General features: G+C 38.1%; 2 protein-coding genes across 2 annotated transcripts; one reads left to right on the top strand and one right to left on the bottom strand.

Moving 5' to 3' along the window:
* The first annotated feature begins 7,717 nt into the window (after positions 1-7,717).
* On the top strand, positions 7,718-10,924 carry LOC130916623 (zona pellucida sperm-binding protein 4-like). The gene is made up of 8 exons (XM_057837481.1): positions 7,718-8,581; positions 8,699-8,883; positions 8,966-9,063; positions 9,135-9,295; positions 9,372-9,564; positions 9,702-9,849; positions 10,054-10,132; positions 10,227-10,924. The coding sequence occupies exons 1-8, from the start codon at positions 7,747-7,749 to the stop codon at positions 10,316-10,318; spliced, it is 1,791 nt and encodes a 596-aa protein (XP_057693464.1). The 5' UTR covers positions 7,718-7,746; the 3' UTR covers positions 10,319-10,924.
* tmem263 (transmembrane protein 263) lies at positions 10,665-19,305 on the bottom strand. The gene is made up of 3 exons (XM_057837482.1): positions 19,176-19,305; positions 16,591-16,657; positions 10,665-12,624 (listed from the first exon to the last, which is right to left on the bottom strand). Exons 2-3 carry the CDS (start codon positions 16,655-16,657, stop codon positions 12,326-12,328), a joined length of 366 nt encoding a protein of 121 aa, XP_057693465.1. The 5' UTR covers positions 19,176-19,305; the 3' UTR covers positions 10,665-12,325.
* Positions 19,306-19,337: the final 32 nt, after the last annotated feature.

The raw sequence follows: 19,337 nt of genomic DNA on the forward strand, positions 1-19,337 counted from the left end.
AGCACGCATTCCTGATGATGACAGATGTATTGTTCTATTGTTGCATGTCACATAAACAGTCAATTAAAATATATGTTTATTTAATGAACAAATTGACAAATTGAGTGAAATTAGATGAATTCCCCCAACTCCTAATGACATCTCATGGCTATGTGCCATGGCAGCCTGATTCGGAATCACTCCATAATCAAATCTTATTTTAGGAGTTCTAATAAAAGATTTGTATAAAAATGGACTTTGTTGTTGCATACACTTTTCACAGAGCATTTAAAAGCCATACTAACAAATTTAATATCTCTTGGTACTCATTGCTCAGCAACTCACTCTATCAACCTTGTGGGTGCAAAAATGTATTTTTTTTTCATTATTTTCAACATTTATTTTGCTGTTGAAACAATGCACACATCTACCTGCACGCATATCTGAACCAAAATAGTAAATACCCTTACATTCATAATATACAAAGTATATCAGGGCTTCAGACTGCGCCTGAAACGTGACAGAGAAAGTATTTTTTTCTTATCTACCCATTTCCTGCATGTGTGAGCAGACACAGTGCAAGATTTTTTTTTTTAATCTACTCATGCCTGTGTTAGCAGTAACTTAACGGAGTTATTTTTTGATGATTGTCGTCCTTGAATATATTTTGTTACGGAAAATATGTTGAATATATTTTGGTGCTGAAAAACTTTAGTCCAGTTGTTTGTTATATTGAGTAAAAATGTGAATATTTACTCCATGGATTGATTTATAATGTGAACCCCCATAATTTTAGGTTAGGGCAGCGGTCAGCAACCCACGGCTCTTTAGCACTGCTTTAGTGGCTCCCGGAGCTTTATCAAAAATGTTTGAAAATGGAAAAAGTTGGTGGAGGGAAATGTTTTTTTTAATTTATTATTATTATTTTTTTAAATACGGTTTCTGTAGAAGGACAAACATGACACAAACATTCTTCTAATTCATTAATATTGTAATGAAGTTAAACTTGAGGCAGCATCATACAACAGAGTAGTCACATGATGTGTTATTCTCTATAGGATGCATGGCAGGAAAAATAAACATTTAATCATAAAGGCTCATTATGTATTTATTGCCAATTTAGTTCTTTTGATAGATGGCTAATATAGATACATACAGTATGTGTTGCCTTCGTTGTAAGGCTTTTAATTTTTTGCAGCTTCAGACATATGTTTTTTTTTTTTTGTTCCTAAATGGCCCTTTCAACATTTTGGGTTGCCGACCCCTGGGTTAGGGTTTACTGTAAAACCAATAAAAAATAGTCTTCACACTGCATGGATATTGTATGGTGTCAGTGTCAGTGCTTCCACAAAAGTCTCTCTCAGTTAATTCACAAACACAATACTTCAAACATGTCAATCCATGGCTATATTATTTTTTTCTCATTTTAAAAACCTAGTCCTCTCGCCAAGTCGGCTGAGATGTTGTCAACGACATGCAGTGGGTGGCTGGAATTAGAATGGGAAAAAATATTGTGAGATTATGATACCAAATTAGTGTGTTGGATGTACTTGAAAAGAATGTAAAATATTAGTTTTATATTTTATTGTACCAATGATTCTCAACCATGGTAACACATAAAGTGTGTCTTTTGCCTGAGCTTGTCTGGGGTACTTTGGGAAAGCTAATAAAATTTCATTGATCGGTAATAGGTGACCAAACGTCCTCTTTTGCCCGGACATATCCACTTTTTACATCCTGTCTGGGACTTCCCCTGGCATTTTACAAATTCATGAAAACGTCCAGTTTTCATTGCTTTTAGTAGGACCAATTTGCATGAGTTGAAATCAACTGACACTTTGCACATAAACTACGGTACCGTGGTGCCTGTGACGTGTTCCCAGAGAGCCTGTCCTGTGGTTTGTTCTGCTATGCTCAGGAACAGAGAAAACATGTCGGAGCACTGTTCCGTCGCCCCCCAAAAATGCTTAAGAGCAAGTGAATCTTCCCATATGAGCTGCAAAAAAAAAAAAAAAAAAAAAAAAATTGCCACTTACCGTCCTGGTCAGTGCAATACAATTTCAAAGACACTTCTTGCAAAGATTTTCATACTAATTTGTTGAGAAAGCAAAAACTACTGGGAAAGATCAGCCCTACAGCAAAATTTGCATGGGCAGACTGGGAAGATGAAGAAGAAAGGCAGGGAGAAGGATAAAACAGGAATGAGGAAGAAAACTCAAGACTAAAGTGACACTTTTGTTGTTGTTGTTAAATTAGTATTGTTGTGAGGCTACTGTTTGATTTACATTATTTCACCGGAGAAAAGCACTTTTTGTAAATGCTGGATTTTCTACAGAAGAGGTATATTGTTTCAGATTATTTATTTGTTCAGTAAGAATTGAAAAGAATTTTGTTCAAGGATGATTCGTTAATGCAGAAAAGGCATATACTGTATACTGTATATATATATATATATATATATATATATATATATATATATATATATATATATATATATATATATATACACATATATATACGTATATAAAAATTAGGGCTGTCAAACGATTAAAATTTTTAATCGAGTTAATTACAGCTTAAAAATTAATTAATCGTGATTAATCGCAATTCAAACCATCTATAAAATATGCCATATTTTTCTGTAAATTATATATATATTCTGTCAAATAAATTGTTGGAATGGAAAGATAAGACACAAGATGGATATATATACATTCAACATACGGTACATAAGGACTGTAGTGGGCATTTCACTCTACTGTCATTTAAATTTGTCTATGCTGTCCTCACTCCGAAGCGTCTACTTTTTCCAAAGCTAGACAGCTAGTGAACGACGCCTTAATAATTAGACTTCTTCCTTTTTAATCTGATTTATTAATAAAATGGCCTCAAACCATTGTCCTCTTTAGACCGTCGTAAAACTACAAAAAAAAGTACACAAGCATTGCATTAGCAACAACGTTAGCTTAGCACGCTATACAGGTTCACTAAACATAAACAAAAAGCGTCTCATACAAAAAATATAACATTTCGCTTACTAACATAATATGTACATTCTTTACAACAACCATACTTATGGACAAATCTTGTCCAAGGATCATATAAGCACAACATTATCAGCCCGAGACGTCGTGCAGCCATAATGAACTGGCAAGAAAACAATAAACCATGTCGCAAAGCGACCACAAGAGTTCGCAGTTGGACAGCACAAAAAGCCTTGCTGTAAAACTTACCAAAAGGCAGAATACTTTCTGAGCGGGACATGTGCGTTAATTGCGTCAAATATTTTAACGTGATTAATTAAAAATATTAATTACCGTGCGTTAACGCGATAATTTTGACAGCCCTAATATAAATATATATATTTGATACACAGTCAATGGGAAAACCCATTGGCAGTGTATCAAATACTTGTTCTCCTTACTGTACATATATATATATATATATATATATATATATATATATATATATATATATATATATATATATATATAGCATATATATAGCATATATATTAGAGCTGAAACGAATACTCGAGCAACTCGAGTAACTCGAGTTTAAAAACTGATCCGAGTAATTTTATTCACCTCGAGTAATCGTTTATTTTGACAGCTCTAAGCATCACGTTTTGCTCGGACTACTTTTAATGCGGGACAACGCGCTGATGTCACGTGCGTAGAGGAAGAAGCAAAAAAAAAAAACTTACTGCAGCCGACAACCGCTACAAACGACGCCGACGTTGCTAAATACTAGCCCGCTCATGCTACTTTAGTTGCAGGTGGCGTCCAGTGAGTCTCATAGAGATCACATGTATGTTGAACTAGATGCGCAATGACAGACTAGGCCGCGTCTGGGCAGCGTTAGCAAACAGCCGCCATCTTAAAGCAGTATAGCGCTAAGCGCTAATAAAGAGCGCTAAACGCTAATATACTGTATAAGATTAACGTTACTGTCACTACTAGCTCACCTTACGTTAGCACTGCGGAGGGCTAGGTTTCAATTAATTAAGACCGCTTTCGATGCGTGGCTAACGTGTCTTACATACAGGCTATAACATAACATAGCGTTGTGGAGTGATGAGCATGTCAAATAAAAACTCAACAATGCTAACTATCAATTTTAGCTCAGTAATCATTGCTGGATAAAACACCAAGTAGCACTAGTCCCTGATGTGCTCCAATACAGCCTGTATCATACATTTATTCTGAACAGTGCAAAAACTTAAATCCTATCAGGACTTACAGTTTAGACTAACTTAAAACTTAACTAGAACTTAAAAATGGCTTGACACAAATAGAAATTTAATTGAAAAACGTAGGAAAAAATCCTAACTTTTAAGTGATGTGTGTTATCAAGCGTAAAGGCATTTTTAGGTGTGTTTATATATATATATATATATATATATATATATATATATATATATATATATATATATATATATATATATATATATATATATATATAATTAAGATCTAAAGGTTTTTTGAGTGAAAGCAGTGAATTAGTCATTTTTTAAAATTCTAGTTACATCTGAGATGCAATTGTTGGCTGTTTTCAACAATATACATCAAAAATAAAGACATTGATTGACTGAAAATGATAAAATGTCTTGTTTTCTCATGTATATCTATAATTGCTCTTCACCTAAAAATATATTTGTTTTATCCGATTACTCGATTAATCGATAGAATTTTCAGTCGATTACTCGATTACTAAAATATTCGATAGCTGCAGCCCTAATATATATAGCTATTATTTTGTTATAAAACTTGATTTTCTATCCATACGGAGGATGCATACTTGAAATATACTAAATTGTTACGGCATCTTTGAGTGAACTTGTAGTATAATTTAAGGAGCTCGAGGCTGAACCGAGTGTCCTCTTTTATGGAAATCAAAATATGGTCACCCTAAAATAAAATATCTTCATTCTTCTACTATACGCTAGCAAGTTAGCAACAAAGGCAGAACAATTAAATGAGCTTCCACCAGATGACAGAGGATTCCCCTACTATAGCCACCTGTCCCCATTTAAATAAAAAATTCCAGGTGGTAGCTTTGTGTCACATAAAACAGCGGCTACTTCAGAGAGCGAACATTGGTATATGGCGGAAAACACTCAGGTGACTTCAAGTTCCGGTTTGAGACCCCCAATTTGGCCAACTTTCAAAATTGTCCGATATGCATGTGTGAAAGCTTAAAATCTGTTTTCTGGGGGAAGAAAATTTTGAACAGGAGGGCATTTAAAACAAAAAAAAAAAGTTTTTTACACAGCAAAACCTTATCTGGAAGTGAGAGCACGCGAGAGCAGAATTACAGATGCCATGACTTTAACAAGATATTATCGCGTACTTACCTTGTTTTGATCCAAAAAGTCCATGTAGCATGTATAACTGAGTGTCAAGACACAGCTGTGAATGGCCACAGCTGGATTTTTGGGGGATTTTATGGGTGAAACATGGTGATATCACAAGGGTCACGATGCAGAAATCGCAGACATCAAGGAGTGGTCGAGATTTTCTTTTTCATATAGTTACCCTTATAAACATTTTTTTTTCAATTTTTCTTTGTTTGGATCGATTATATATCATCTAACATATTGGAGAAAATGCGACAGTAACAAAAAAAGTACATTTAAGCAATAGTTATGAGGTATATTTGTGACTTTTGCAGACGCCCATATTTTTCATTGTGACATAATTTGTTTAAAAGTTTAAAATATGTGAGTAAATAAAAAAATTTTAAGTCGTGTTTTTTTTTGGGGGGGGATGAAATATGAGACATCAATTAATGATTCTAAGCCAAAAATGACAGACATCGTGAATAATAAATATAATTAATTACCTTCGTTTTATGGCTGGGTGGGAACAAAAATTGTTTGCGCGTCGTCTGTAAACGGGGGTTTTCAGGGCAAAACAGACAAATTAAAAATAGTTTGGGGGGCTTAATACGCCATGAATCAGTTATGGCAGCACATAGACATATTGTCCCATCAAACACGACAGTGGTTTTGGCTTAGAATACAGCAGTTTCTTTTAAAGAGGAGTACAAGAGCAGAAACTGCTTTTTCAGTCTTGTCTGTGTTTTATGCCAAATAGAGGTGAAATTATCATTAGTTTAGTGTATTAATGAACCTTCATAGCAATTCTTTTAACAGGGGTTATGTCACAACTTTTCTCAGACAAAATGCCAGAATGTGGCTTGACTCAAAAAAGGTTGCAAATAACAATTACCAAACTGTTGTATATTCAAATAATAAGGAAACCACTGTTCATTGTGGGGGGGAAATCCTGAAGTGACCTGAGATGGAGGATTTACCGTACAAAGGTGGAATGATATTTACCCATTAAGAACTACCTGTAACTTCCATACCACACTACTGTGCAGAAACTAGTTGTTTGCCAAGTTTACTCAATTTTCTCAAATTGTTGAAATATCTTCCAAACTAAAATTACTCAAAGTTTGTGACACACAGACTGTGTCTTTTACTTGTATGTGGGCACAGTCACACACCCGATCATGTGGCTCCTTTCTGACCAGTAGATTTGGATGGTCATCTCAGAACCAACATGTCACAGTGACCAGCTGGTCAGTGTCCATGGTCACCACGCAGAGAACACTTGTACCCTGGCAAGACCGTTGGCTAGCTACAATATGTGCCTGATAGGTTTATAGCAGAGCAACAAGGGTTCATATGAAAAAACTGTATTTGGTTTAATTTATAGTACCAATGTTTGTACAAATTATACACACATATTCAGAGCTTCATTGAAAAGAAACTTTTCATCATTAAACACGATTAGTCAAGTTGAAGTAGTTGTTAAAACACTCACTGATTAGTCAACCACAGTATTTCAATTATTAACCAATCCACTAATAAAGGTCAGAAAGACAAAGAATTAAAAGGGTCCAATGTATAAATGTGCTTACAGTCGCCAGTGCGGTCTACAAAGACGAGTTTTGGAGTCGAAAGGGTGTGGGCTTGAGTCCCACTGCAGTAAAAAGTATTAAAAATGGCACCAAGTTTTGGGGTTGTCTATTTGCTGATGACTGCCAATGTGCCTTGAGGAAGCCATCACCTTTACCATCACTTCAGCTTGAGTGAAACAACATGTATATCCGAAAGTGTGTGTGATCAGGTCGTGTGCAACGCAAGTGTATATCCCCATGATGGATTATAAAATAAAAATACATATATACAATTTTAAAAGTGTGAAATTTTCTATGCAATTTTAAAAATAAGCCTATCATCTATCAGTCTTGACACACTATAAAATGCATAAATTTGCGAAATATATTAAACTTTTTTTTTAATGATCACTATTTGTCAAAGTTACTAAAAGATGTCGAGGACTAATATATTGTATCAACCTGCATGATTGCCTTGATACGGCTTTAGGAGTACGATCAATAGCTCTGACGCCATGCACACATAAACTGTTGGCAACCAACATGGTACACACAGACCTTTGAAAAGGTTTTTGTGACATAAATATCATCGGTATCGTAATGTCACAATGCCACCCGTCGTAGTGCAACTGACCTCAAGAAGCTTCCAAAAAACTTGTGAAACCACCAGCTTTAAAAAAAACAAACAAAAATATACAATTACATAATAAACCCCTTGAGCTTTTGAATGACCATTGAGGGAAAATACAGCCTTGATTTAAGGAGGTGTGGTTGTTAATGGTTCTAGTCATATATAAATGCAGCAGCACACATATGCGGGCTACTTGGGGGCTGTCCAGGTCTAAACAGGGTGAAACCATGGCAAACTGCAGGGGTGTGACCATCTTAATAGCATACCTGCTTGTGGTATGCTTCCCAAGGACCAAGGTGGAAGCTCAGACATGGCAATCTACAAATAATCAACAGAATTCAATGTATCCTCCAGGCAGCCAAATACCAACCGACCCTGGTGATCCTTCATATCAATGGCCAGTGCAGAAACCTCCCAGTGATCCATCAGGGCCGATTGTTGGTAAAAAACCTCATTGGCCAAGTACTGGAAATTATCCTCCAAACTGGGAAGGGAACCAGCATCTTCAAAAACCTATTGGGCAGAATCAAAATCCTTCAACGTATCCTGGAACTTATCCTCCTGTTTGGCAAGTTCCTGGGGGCCAGCATCCTCAAAATTCCGGAGGGCAGCATGGTCAAAATCCTGTTGGGCAAATTCCTGGTCAAAATCCGTCAACACATCCTGGAAAACCCCCTGTTTGGCATGTTCCTGGGGAGAAGCCTAATCAAAATATTGTGGGGCCGAAACCTGGTCAAAATCCTTCAACATATGGTGGAGTTCCTCCTCATGGTTGGTCTGGTTATGACGAGCAAAATATTCAAATTCCTGGGGGGCAGATTCCTGTTCAAACTTATGGAGAACAGTCTCCTACCCAAAACCATTATACTACGAAGGGCAATTTAGCTCATGATCAATCAGTCAAACAAACAACACACCCTGGCAAAGGCCAGACGCCTATCAATACTTGTGATGTGCATTCAACTGTTCGAGTACCATGCGGAAGTCCAGATATCAGTGCCGACAATTGTGAAGCTCTTAACTGCTGCTATAATGGAGGCATGTGTTACTTCGGGAAAATGGGTGAGTTTTAGGAACACCTAACATTCTATTTGAGCAACTGAATAAAGTTTTTTTTTCTTTTAGGTTTTTAGGACAAAAAAAACCCCGATTTATCACATTATCTTTGTTTTCCATCAGTGACTGTCCAGTGCACAAAAGACGGTCAGTTCATTGTGGTAGTGGCTCGAGATGCCACTTTACCCAGCATTGACCTTGAGACCATATCACTCTTGGGAGATGGTCCTCGCTGTACGGCTGTTGACTCAAATTCTGCCTTTGCCATCTACCAATTTCCTGTGACCGCTTGTGGCACTGTTGTTGCGGTAAGCCTTCATTTTCATGCCCACGAAAACAAAAACTGAAGTCTAAAGTCTGTATGTGGATAATCAACACAAACATCTGCAGGAGGAGCCCGGTATGATTATCTATGAGAATAGGATGACCTCCTCGTATGAAGTTGCAATGGGACCTCTGGGAGCTATTACCAGGGATAGCAGTTTTGAGTAAGAGATTATGATTCTATGTGAAACACTGTGAAATTGACAGCTCTGTAATCTAATTATTCTCTTTTCAGTTTACTCTTCCAGGCCAGATACAGAGCCACTTCAGTTGAAACATTGCTTGTAGAAGTACTACAAATATCAGATCCACCTCTATCAGTGTCTGCCAGTGGTCCCATCAATGTTCAGATGAGGTTGGGTAATGGACAATGCCTTTCAAAGGGTTGTAATGAAGGTATTTGCACACACTCCTGGCAACCTGCTTCGTTTGGAGACAGACTTCAAATTCGTATGCATCGCTGTGTTCCCAGAGGAAGTGGCCTACAACTCTTACTATATGTCCACGGACTATCCTGTGACCAGAGTTTTGAGGGACCCTGTCTACGTGGAGGTTCAACTCATGGACAGGTCCGACGCCAATCTTGTCCTCAACCTTGGGCGTTGTTGGACCACCACCAGTCCAAATCCTCACAGTTTGCCTCAGTGGGACCTTCTCATCGATGGGTAAAAACAATTTATTTTTCCTTAACAAAATTCCTGTTCATTTACTTATTAGGGGGACTGTTATGTCATCAGATTGAAAGACTTTGACAGTTCTCTTAGTAAACATTTCTCATTGCCTAAAAATGCTTCTTCTACAGGTGTCCTAACAGGGATGATCGCTATAGGTCCTCCCTGGTTCCAGTTGGGTCCAACTCTGGTCTGGACTTCCCAAGTCATTACAGGCGTTTTATATTCCAAATGTTTACCTTCGTAGACCCAAGCTCACTTGAACCACAAAAGGAACAGGTAACCCGTCTTGTAGCCAAAGTCCACCAAACTAAACTTTCAAAGTTTGCAGTCCTGAATTTGAAATAACAAGCCCTGCAGATTGTTAACTCAACTGCAAAGATTTAGATTTTTGTCACAGTGACCAGTCATGCAGTGTACCTGTGTAGTCTCTATCGACAAACCTAAAGACCCGATTTAATCTGTGCTGCTTTCCTTGTCCAGATTTACATTCATTGCAGTACATCTGTTTGTAATGCCGGATCTGGCTTCTCTTGTGAGCCGAATTGCTTCAGTCGCAGAAGTAAGGGAAACTTATTTATAAAAAGAAATATACACTGCTAAGTTATGCCAACCTCAAATTAACTATTTGTGTATACATCTGTGTGTGCATGTAGGAAGGGAAGCGAAAGATGCAGTCCAGAAGCAGGCTGAACCAAAGATTGTGGTGTCCTCTGGACCTGTGGAGATGGTTAGCCCTACAGTGTAAACAGTGCAGTTGCCAAGTTCCATATTGCAATGAAACGACATTTGTGCAGTGTCCTGACACTAACAGCAATATCTCGTCTACTAGAAAATGCATACATCAAATATGCACTGCAATGGTATTGGATTCCTCAAATGCTTGTAAGGAAATATTAAAAAAGTGCTTTTATGCGCCGATACAGATATTTTGTGTCCAACAATATTTTTTTTCCATAATTGTGCACTGTAAATAATATGGTAGAATGAGCAAATGTAATTGAGCTAATTGAGTGTATAGCTTCATCATTTATTCCTTAAAAAAAAAAAAAAAAAACTAACTTGCAATAAGCAATGGTCAAATTAAACTTAAAACTGAAACACTAAATAAATCCAGCATTTTTTGTAACATAAAAATAAAACATGGCTTTTTCTACTCCAAACAATTGTCACTTTGCAAATGAAGCTATCCAAACAGTATGTATGAAGGATAAAAGCTTGTAAATGTTTCCTCTGCATCACACACATTCACACAATACCTTACAATTTTATCATTTTTCTGTTTTCTTTATTCAAAAGGTAAAAGAGTTTTGCAAACATGAAAGTTTAAAAATGGACAGAAACGTGTGTGTGTGTGGGGAGGGGGGGGTATTGAGTTCATGTCATTATGAGGATCACACACAAAAAAAATCCCCTCTAATGCTTGGAGGGGCTGATTTCAGAATTCAATAAGGTTTGGTTCAGGGTTCATATAATTGAGCCATTTTTGATTAGGAATGTGATTGTTCAGCACCTCTAGTGCTGCCTGCACTTAAGTTACAATATTTTTTACTTCATAAAATTGGTTTTCTTACTCTACGCAACAGCTATCATTAACATCAGACAGATACGTGCGCATCTTGGGGGGTAACTAACTTTAATCACTCAAAAATGTTACGTATATTCAGCTTTGGGGTGATCTTTGAGGATTAACTTAAAATTCATGGCAACTATTAGACCTTTACCAGTGGACCTATTTTGACTTTGAATGCACATGTCCAACTGTTCAATATTTTAGTATATTTTGCACATTTTTTTTTTAGCTCTAAAAGGACCTTAACAATGATATTCACAGAATAGACCAATAAACTTCTAAAGCTGTCCATTTCTGACTTGTCTTTCTCTCTGTTGCAACCTGTGGAAGACACTGGGACACACAGCTTTGACCTATAAATGGACCAGTATTGGTTGAATTAGAATTTGTAAGCAAATGAAAGTCTTCTTCATCTTGCTTGCCTTTTTTAATCCAGGATTCATCCTAACGATTCATCGTGCAATGCTTCATCAATAGTGGCTACGGAGCACAGCATGTCACACTAATTTAGCAAGTTACTATTGAAAGAGAGGAAGAGTTACACACCTAATGTGAACTTTTCAGTTATGGGGAAATACTCAAAAACTGAATAGTTGGATTTGCAGCGGTCAAATTATGTCCATCTGTACAGAAAATGGAGATTGCTGTAAAGTGAATAGTGTTTTTTTTAATGTCAATTTTACCTGAATATTCCTGACTTTTCTTTACTAGTATACACTTGTACAAATTGGTGGCGAGGGCATGAACATATAGTGACTAATGTAATGTAAGTAAAAACAATGAGGCAAAAATTAAATTATTGAAGATCATTCATGGCAGATTGTCTTGCTGGTAATATTCAAGTGCATTAAAGGTTTGCTTTGAGCAGTCCGCAGTGAAAACATTCCTGAGGCTTGTGTTCAAAATGAGACATGGACGTTTTATTTGGACCACTTGACGCAATGGGGAGAGGACAGTGTGTTCCTCACATATCAGATAAGTAGTCTCTTACTTGGAGTTTACAAAACACCATTAAACTACACAGAGAGTGTATACAAAAAGCAAAGAACAACACATTCACAATGATTGAGTCCAGTGTTGCTCGTCACCACCTGCTGCGACCCGGTTTGATCTGATGCTACGACAAGCAAAAACCTAGTGTGAACAACGCTCCCAAGGTGTGCATTCGCTCTCCTCTTGCCATCAGTCGGACTTGTCCTTCTTTTTGCCCACTCCGATTGGAACTTTGCTGACCACAGCGGAACCGACAGCTGTCACGCCGCCGGCCACAGCGCACACCCCACCCTTGACTAGGCCCACTCCAGCTGCGGGCACGGCGGCCACAGAGGAGACGGCGGTCTTGGTGAGATCCAGACTCTTTCCTCCAATCCAAGTCACGCCGTCCACGGTAGCTCCTAATGCCCCCTTGGTGGCGCCGTACAAGCCCCCCGCCAACCTGCCCAACATGCCTGTCTGAGTTGGTGGGTGCTCTTTGAGGGTGTCTGTGGGATAAAGGTTGCATGTCACTTTAATGCAGTCAAGACCGGTCAGGGACAAGCAACGCCTTCTCTGTTGGTCTAAAGCAGGGGTGCCCCTCCACTAACACACCTGAATCAACTAATCAGGATTGTTATCAGGCTGCTGCAGAGCTTGCTGATGAGCTGATCATTTGATTCAGGTGTGTTAAAGGAGGGAGACACGGAAAACAAGCTGGATAGTGGCTCTCGAGGACCGGGATTGGGCACCCCGGTCTAAAGACTGTCAGGGTTTGTTCTGTGAAATTAAAGTGCATGTGACACGAAAAAGCATGTTTATTTAATAATACATGCGGTATTTTATGCTCCTGAATGATATGGACCGTTGGATGTGTGTGGAAGCGATCGCTATATTCATTTAGTTTTTTTAATCCCGCGCCATGAAAATGAGTGACTTCCGGCTTCGGTCTTGCATTGAGGGCGCTGTGACGTGTACGGTAGAAGACGTCCTCTTCACTATACAGCGTACTGTTGTGTATGAGGACGAAGGATTCAGCTGATTTTGTGGATTAATACGTTTATTTTTCGCATCACGCCAGGCAAACGGCTGCACAAAAATCATTCTGTATGAGGGAGAGGCGTATGAGCCTTTTTGGAGTTTCAAAAGGTTCCCATTCACCATGGATATTGGCCAAAACAAGCCCGACTACAGTGGGACCATTGGACTTAGGAGGAAGTGAGTAAACATCTTGTTTAGTATTATGTCAAATATTAATACAGCTATTACAAAGTAAACACTACAAACTTTCTTTAAATAAAGGATTACTTACGTTTGATCATTGATAGGCATGTAAAAAGCTCTCCTCATGCACATTAGCACGCTAGCTGCACAACAACTGCAGCCACCCTCCTCCGGGGAACGAACTGTAAATTGCTCTCCGCCGGGCGGTTAGCCGATCCACAAAAACAATCGACAACTCAGTCATCATGTCAAATAATCCAGGCGAATTATGTGTGATTTTCCGCTTCGAAGACTTTGAAACATCACTCGGTTCGGGTTAGCATGTCGGCTAGCTGTCACGCCTTTTGGTTTGTTTACATTCTCCGAAGCCGGGGGAAGGGAAATGACATACAGTATGTCCGATTTAGGTGTCATAAAATATCGTTCGGGAGGTGCGACAGTAAAGGTGAAGTCGACAGTTTTGACCATTATGGAGTAATTTTGCCATGTCGTCCTGAATAAATGCATTTTTATTATTTCATATTCCATTTAGCACAAGACTGTTATTTGTGTCATGACCATGCCGTTTATTTAGCAATCGGGGAAAATACTTGGATAAAAAGAATATCTTGTAAAAGTATTGAAGTAAAGAGACAGAAACAATGACATTTTGCAGCTCTCTTCGTCGCGTTTTCCTCGTTGTGAATAGTTCCCCCTCGACGGGCTGACTGGTCCTTCTCAAGCCATTTATATAGCTATTGGGGATAAATACTTGGATAAAAAGAATATCCTGTAAAAATATTGGAGTAGAGAGACTGAAACAATGACGTTTTGTGGCTCTCTTCGTCGCGTTTTCCTCGTTCTGAATAATTCCCCCTCAATGGGCTGAATAGTAAAACCGATGAGCCCAGTCTACCGCTGACGTCATCCACCTGTTGGGGACGCTAAAGCCCTATAACGGTAGGCGTGGCTAATCAGCAGATTAAAAGACTAATTTCTCGTCATCTGCGCTTTGCTAAATTGTTGTATATAGGCGAATCGTCTCAAAATATGATTCTAATTCACATAATAATGCCATTTAAGACTTTTTTCTCATGTCGTATGCTCTTTAAACAAATTTATTCCCAACAGATTATAGTATCCTTAATTCACAGCCTTTCTCCCATTCGATAAGATTTCAGCCTTTTATGTGCTGCTGTGTCAACCTAAACTGACCAGGGCCTTCACGAACAATAGTACTGTTTGATCTTATCTCAAACTTTATCCAACATATACTGGTAGTGTCCTTAACAGTATATTAACTATTTTGTAGTGTTGTTTTGACTGTGTAGTGCAGTTTTTGAAAATATTAAACAAATAAATAAATAAATATATAAATATTAATTACAATACATTTTGGGCACCAATTTTACAATAAAAACTAATATGCAGTATTTACTAGTAGTAAAACATTAGTGACTCTTCAGTATGAATACCAACAGCTAAATAATTTGTTCCAATAGATTATTTATCAGTTATTTTTTTTGTTACAGTGGCCACACCAGATGGTATTGATCTGGTACGTGTTACTGAAAGAACAATCAACAGAATGTCTGAGAATAGTGTTTAAAATCGATCATTCATTTGATCCTAAGTAAATTACTCGCAGTGGATGCTGTATGGCACTTTGCTGCCTCTCACAGGTTAGCCTTGGTACTACAATAGACATCCTGTTCAGGAGAGAGGTCTCACTATTGAAAGTCAAGGTGTCGTTCTGTGTGGTATGCTGTTAGCATATCTGTCAACCCGAGGCCATTGGTAATCTTACAAATAGTGGCGTATGCCCTTACAAATTGGTGACTAATTTTACAACGTTTTATATAGCGTGCAATATGAAACAAAAATAAAACTCAATTTTTAAAATAATATGAATATATTGGTAATATTGTCACATATAACCTGGTGCAATCAACGAACAATCAATATCTTCAGCTACATCATGATAACTAAAATTCAACAGTGACTTTTGTTATAATTGTATGTAGCACTTTTGGCAATTTCTATCATGTCTTTTGATGGCTGCACTTCATGGCACTTCAGCTCGCAATTCAGTTTGACTTGAAGGTAGTTCGTTACGGTGTCCAATTATAAATTAAAAAGGTCAATTGATAAAATTAACTTACCGATGCAATCTTTGAGTCAGGGAACATTTCTTTTGCAAATTCTGAGAAGCGATCAGCAATAGTTGCAGGCAAATTGTGTTCGGCAACAAATTGGCAGAATAAAATCTCCACTTTCGTCACTTTTCATTAAGCAGACTGCATCTTTATGACCAGTGTTGTTAATCTTACTTTAAAAAATTACTATTACAAATTACTTCTCCCAAAAAGTAATTTAGTAACTCAGTTACTAGAATGTAAGAGTAATTAGTTACTTGGCAAAGTAACCGGTGTCACCTTTCATGTAAAAAAAACTTAGTAACCTTTGCTGTTTGAAAGTAATTTAATGTTGTGAATCAAACGCTAAAGTTGTTAAAATTGCTCCCGTTTTGCATTAGTTCCCTTCTGTCTACTTTCGACATGTGAAAGTTTTAAAACTGTTTCATCATTTAAAGATAGATTCAAGTCAAGATTTTGCCGATTTAGGAGTATTTTAGATAAAAGGTTACTTAGGTTCGCTAAGGAAGGTTCACTACAACAGAGCCTCTCTGAGAAGTCTACTGCTTTAAGATGGCGGATGTTTACCAACCCCGGCAAGTGTATCATTTCGCATCTTGTTCATATAAATGTTATATCTAGCGTAGCATCATGTGGGCATAGTTTGTAGGCTGTCGGCTACAGTCAGGCATTATTGGAGCCACCTAGCCTATCATTGCATTTGCAAAGGCGTCACAACTCCCCCTTTCCCACTCCCGCTCTTCTTTCTCCGTGTCTCTGACTTTTCTCGAGTCATTCAACCAACGTAGTAACGCATAGTAACGCACATTGTCTCGTTGCCGAAACGGTGACAAACGGAGAAAAAAAAACATAATGCACGAAAAACGTACAGATTTTGAGCGTCTGGCGTACACATTTAAAAATCAGTGCTCACTTGTACAAATTACGCCGAAACCGTACAACTTGACAGGTTTGTGTTAGTCATTTAGAGCACAGTTCACATAATAAGAACATATCTTTCAACAATGACATAATTTCATCCCTGTCATATGTCGGGTCTCAGTAGCATTTTGAAGAAGGATGCACGTAAATTCTGCATTGGACATATATGTGTAGATTGTATCTGCTGTTACTAACCTGAATCTACTGGTTCATCACTAAGGTTAGCAGGTGTGCCCTCAAGCACCTGCTCTTCCTGATTCATCTGTATGGGCAAATAATACAGAATTACACAAAAAGCAATAAAAATAGCAAACAGTTGCAATAACATTTTTGTGCAAATCCATTCAGACTCTGCAGTGCTTATTCTAATGTGGCTGACAGACTTGCATATACCCTGAACCGGTCGCCATAACAGTCAAAGGGCTTACAGTGCTGCTCAAAAGTTTGTGAACCCCCTCAACATTTTGGAATTTTCTATTATTTCAACCTGATTTCCTAATCAATCAATTCAGTAGTTTTTTGTTTTTGTTTTTTAACAGTTGTGTTGTCGAGACTAAATTAAAAAGAGTTTTCATCAACTGATGTAGGTGCAAAATTGAACTGTTTGGTCACAACCAAAACCGCCACGTCTGGCGAAAAGTCAACACTGCATACCACCAAAAGAACCTTCTCCCAACAGTGAAGCATGGAGGTGGGAATGTCAAGATCTGGGCTTGCTTTTCATCCTCAGGACCTGGACAACTCCACATAGTCCAGGGAATCATGAATTCTGAGGAATATTGTCAAATCCTAGAACATAACCTGACGCCATCTGTTTTGAAGTTAAAGCTTGGCAGAAGGTGGATCATGCAACATGATAATGATCCAAAGCATTCCAGCAATACAACCAAGGAATGGCTGAAAAAGAAGAAGATTCGTGTTCTGGACTGGCCCAGTCAAAGTCCTGACCTAAATCCCATTGAAATGCTGTGGCGGGACCTGAAGCGAGCAGTTCATGCCAGACGCCCATCAAACCTCTCTCAACTGACTGCGTTCTGCAAGGAAGAATGGGCAAAAATCCCCCAAAGTAGATGTGAGAGGCTGATTAGTCACTACAGAAACCGTTTGGTTGAGGTAATCTCTGCAAAAGGAGGCGCAATATCCTATTAACTGAAGGGGTTCACATACTTTTGCACACATGATATCTGAGTTTTTCTTAAATCAACCACTTTTGTTAAATAAAGAATGACAATATAACTATTTCTTTTGTTTCAGTCCATTATTTGGAATGTCAGTATTGTGGATTTGGGTATAACTTAACATTTCATAAGGTTATTTTAGTTTTTTTTACAAAAAATCTGACCATCGCTGTGGGGTTCACAAACTTTCGAGCAGCACTGTATATAAACACTATTCACACTTATGGTCACCAACCTTTTTGAACCTGAGAGTTAATCCTTAATATATATTAATGAGAAATGCAACAGTTTGATACACTCTTCTGAAATAACAAATTTGGTGTGTATGTTAAAAAAATGCAAGACAAATTTTCCGGACACATACAGGGGTTGGCATAATAATGGCGACACCTTTAAAAAAATCGACAAAAACTAATTTAACATGGTGCAGGTCCGCCTTTTCAGCAATTACAGCCTCAATTCTCCAAGCTATTGATTCATACAACTTGTTAATCATTTCCAAAGGAATTTTAAGCCATTCTTCAGTTAGAATACACTCTTTTAAAGACGATGAAGGTGGAAATCGACGTCTTGATTGAATGTCTAGAACTGACCAAACTGTATATGCTCAATGATGTTGAGGTCTGGGGATTGTGCCAGCCATACGAAATGCTCAACTTCATTAGAATGTTCCTCACGTGATTCTTTAAACATTATGTTCAATAATTATGATGCCAAAATGTTAGGTGTTTCCATTATTTTGTCCAACCCCTGTAGAGTAAAGCTAAATTAATTGGCTGCCACTGACACATCCAATCAATTTTAACTAGGAGGTCCGACAGTGAATGATCATGTTTCTGTGTCATTGGCAGGAACGACGTCCAATTTATTTTAACAGGGAGGGGCTATTGCTACCAACCCTGTCAAAAAATGATTGGATGTCTATCACCGTCAATAACAGCAAATGAGTGAAACGTGAAAGAAGAGTTTGCTCTGGGATGTGCTGCTGAGCCGCAAACAAGGCAGACCTGTTCACTGTAAATACAACGACAGCTTTGCATGGCTGGGAGAGTAAACTGCAAGCGAATTCAACCAAAAAAACATTGCCGGCACTGAAGCAGGACAGGCCGTTACTTGTTGACATAAGCGCACAGCTACGTGGCAATATGGAGCAAGGATTTAAAGATCTTTAGTGCAGCATCGCAAGCTAGCAAACAGGCTAAAGAGCTAACTTTTGCCAACTTTACACCAACCTAAACACAACCACTTGCAGTGACTGCGTTTGCGTTTAAAAGAACCTAAACGTGATGTTTAATAGAATTTAGATAGAGTTGTGGCTATAGGATAATCCTGTGTATTATTTCGCCTTCGGTCGAATATTGTAGGTCACACGTCCAGACACGTCACTTCGCTGCCGGTGAACAACAGGCCCTATTACTCGGAAAGAAAAAAAAACATTTAATACGTTGGTTTTACGTTTTTTTGTAATATGAATGTAATGCGTTACTTAAAATGGAATCAGTAGTTTTAGCGCGTTTTTAGACCAACTCCAAGGTTTGAGGAGCAGCAGCAGTTGCCGTGGCTGAACGAACTCCAGTAAATTGAGACAATATAGCAACTTACCTTCTTTTCTTACACCCTTTGACACAAAGAATCAATTCCAATTATTGCGTTAAATAAAACAAATTTAGCGTGAATTTATGTGGCTTGTCGACGGACAAACTGGCCCGTCCCAGTTGGTTGTTTTTTTTTTTAGGATGAGACAAGGCTCCACCCCCTTTGAAT

This window comes from Corythoichthys intestinalis, chromosome 5 (assembly GCF_030265065.1).
Source record: "Corythoichthys intestinalis isolate RoL2023-P3 chromosome 5, ASM3026506v1, whole genome shotgun sequence".
Lineage (NCBI taxonomy): Eukaryota > Metazoa > Chordata > Actinopteri > Syngnathiformes > Syngnathidae > Corythoichthys > Corythoichthys intestinalis.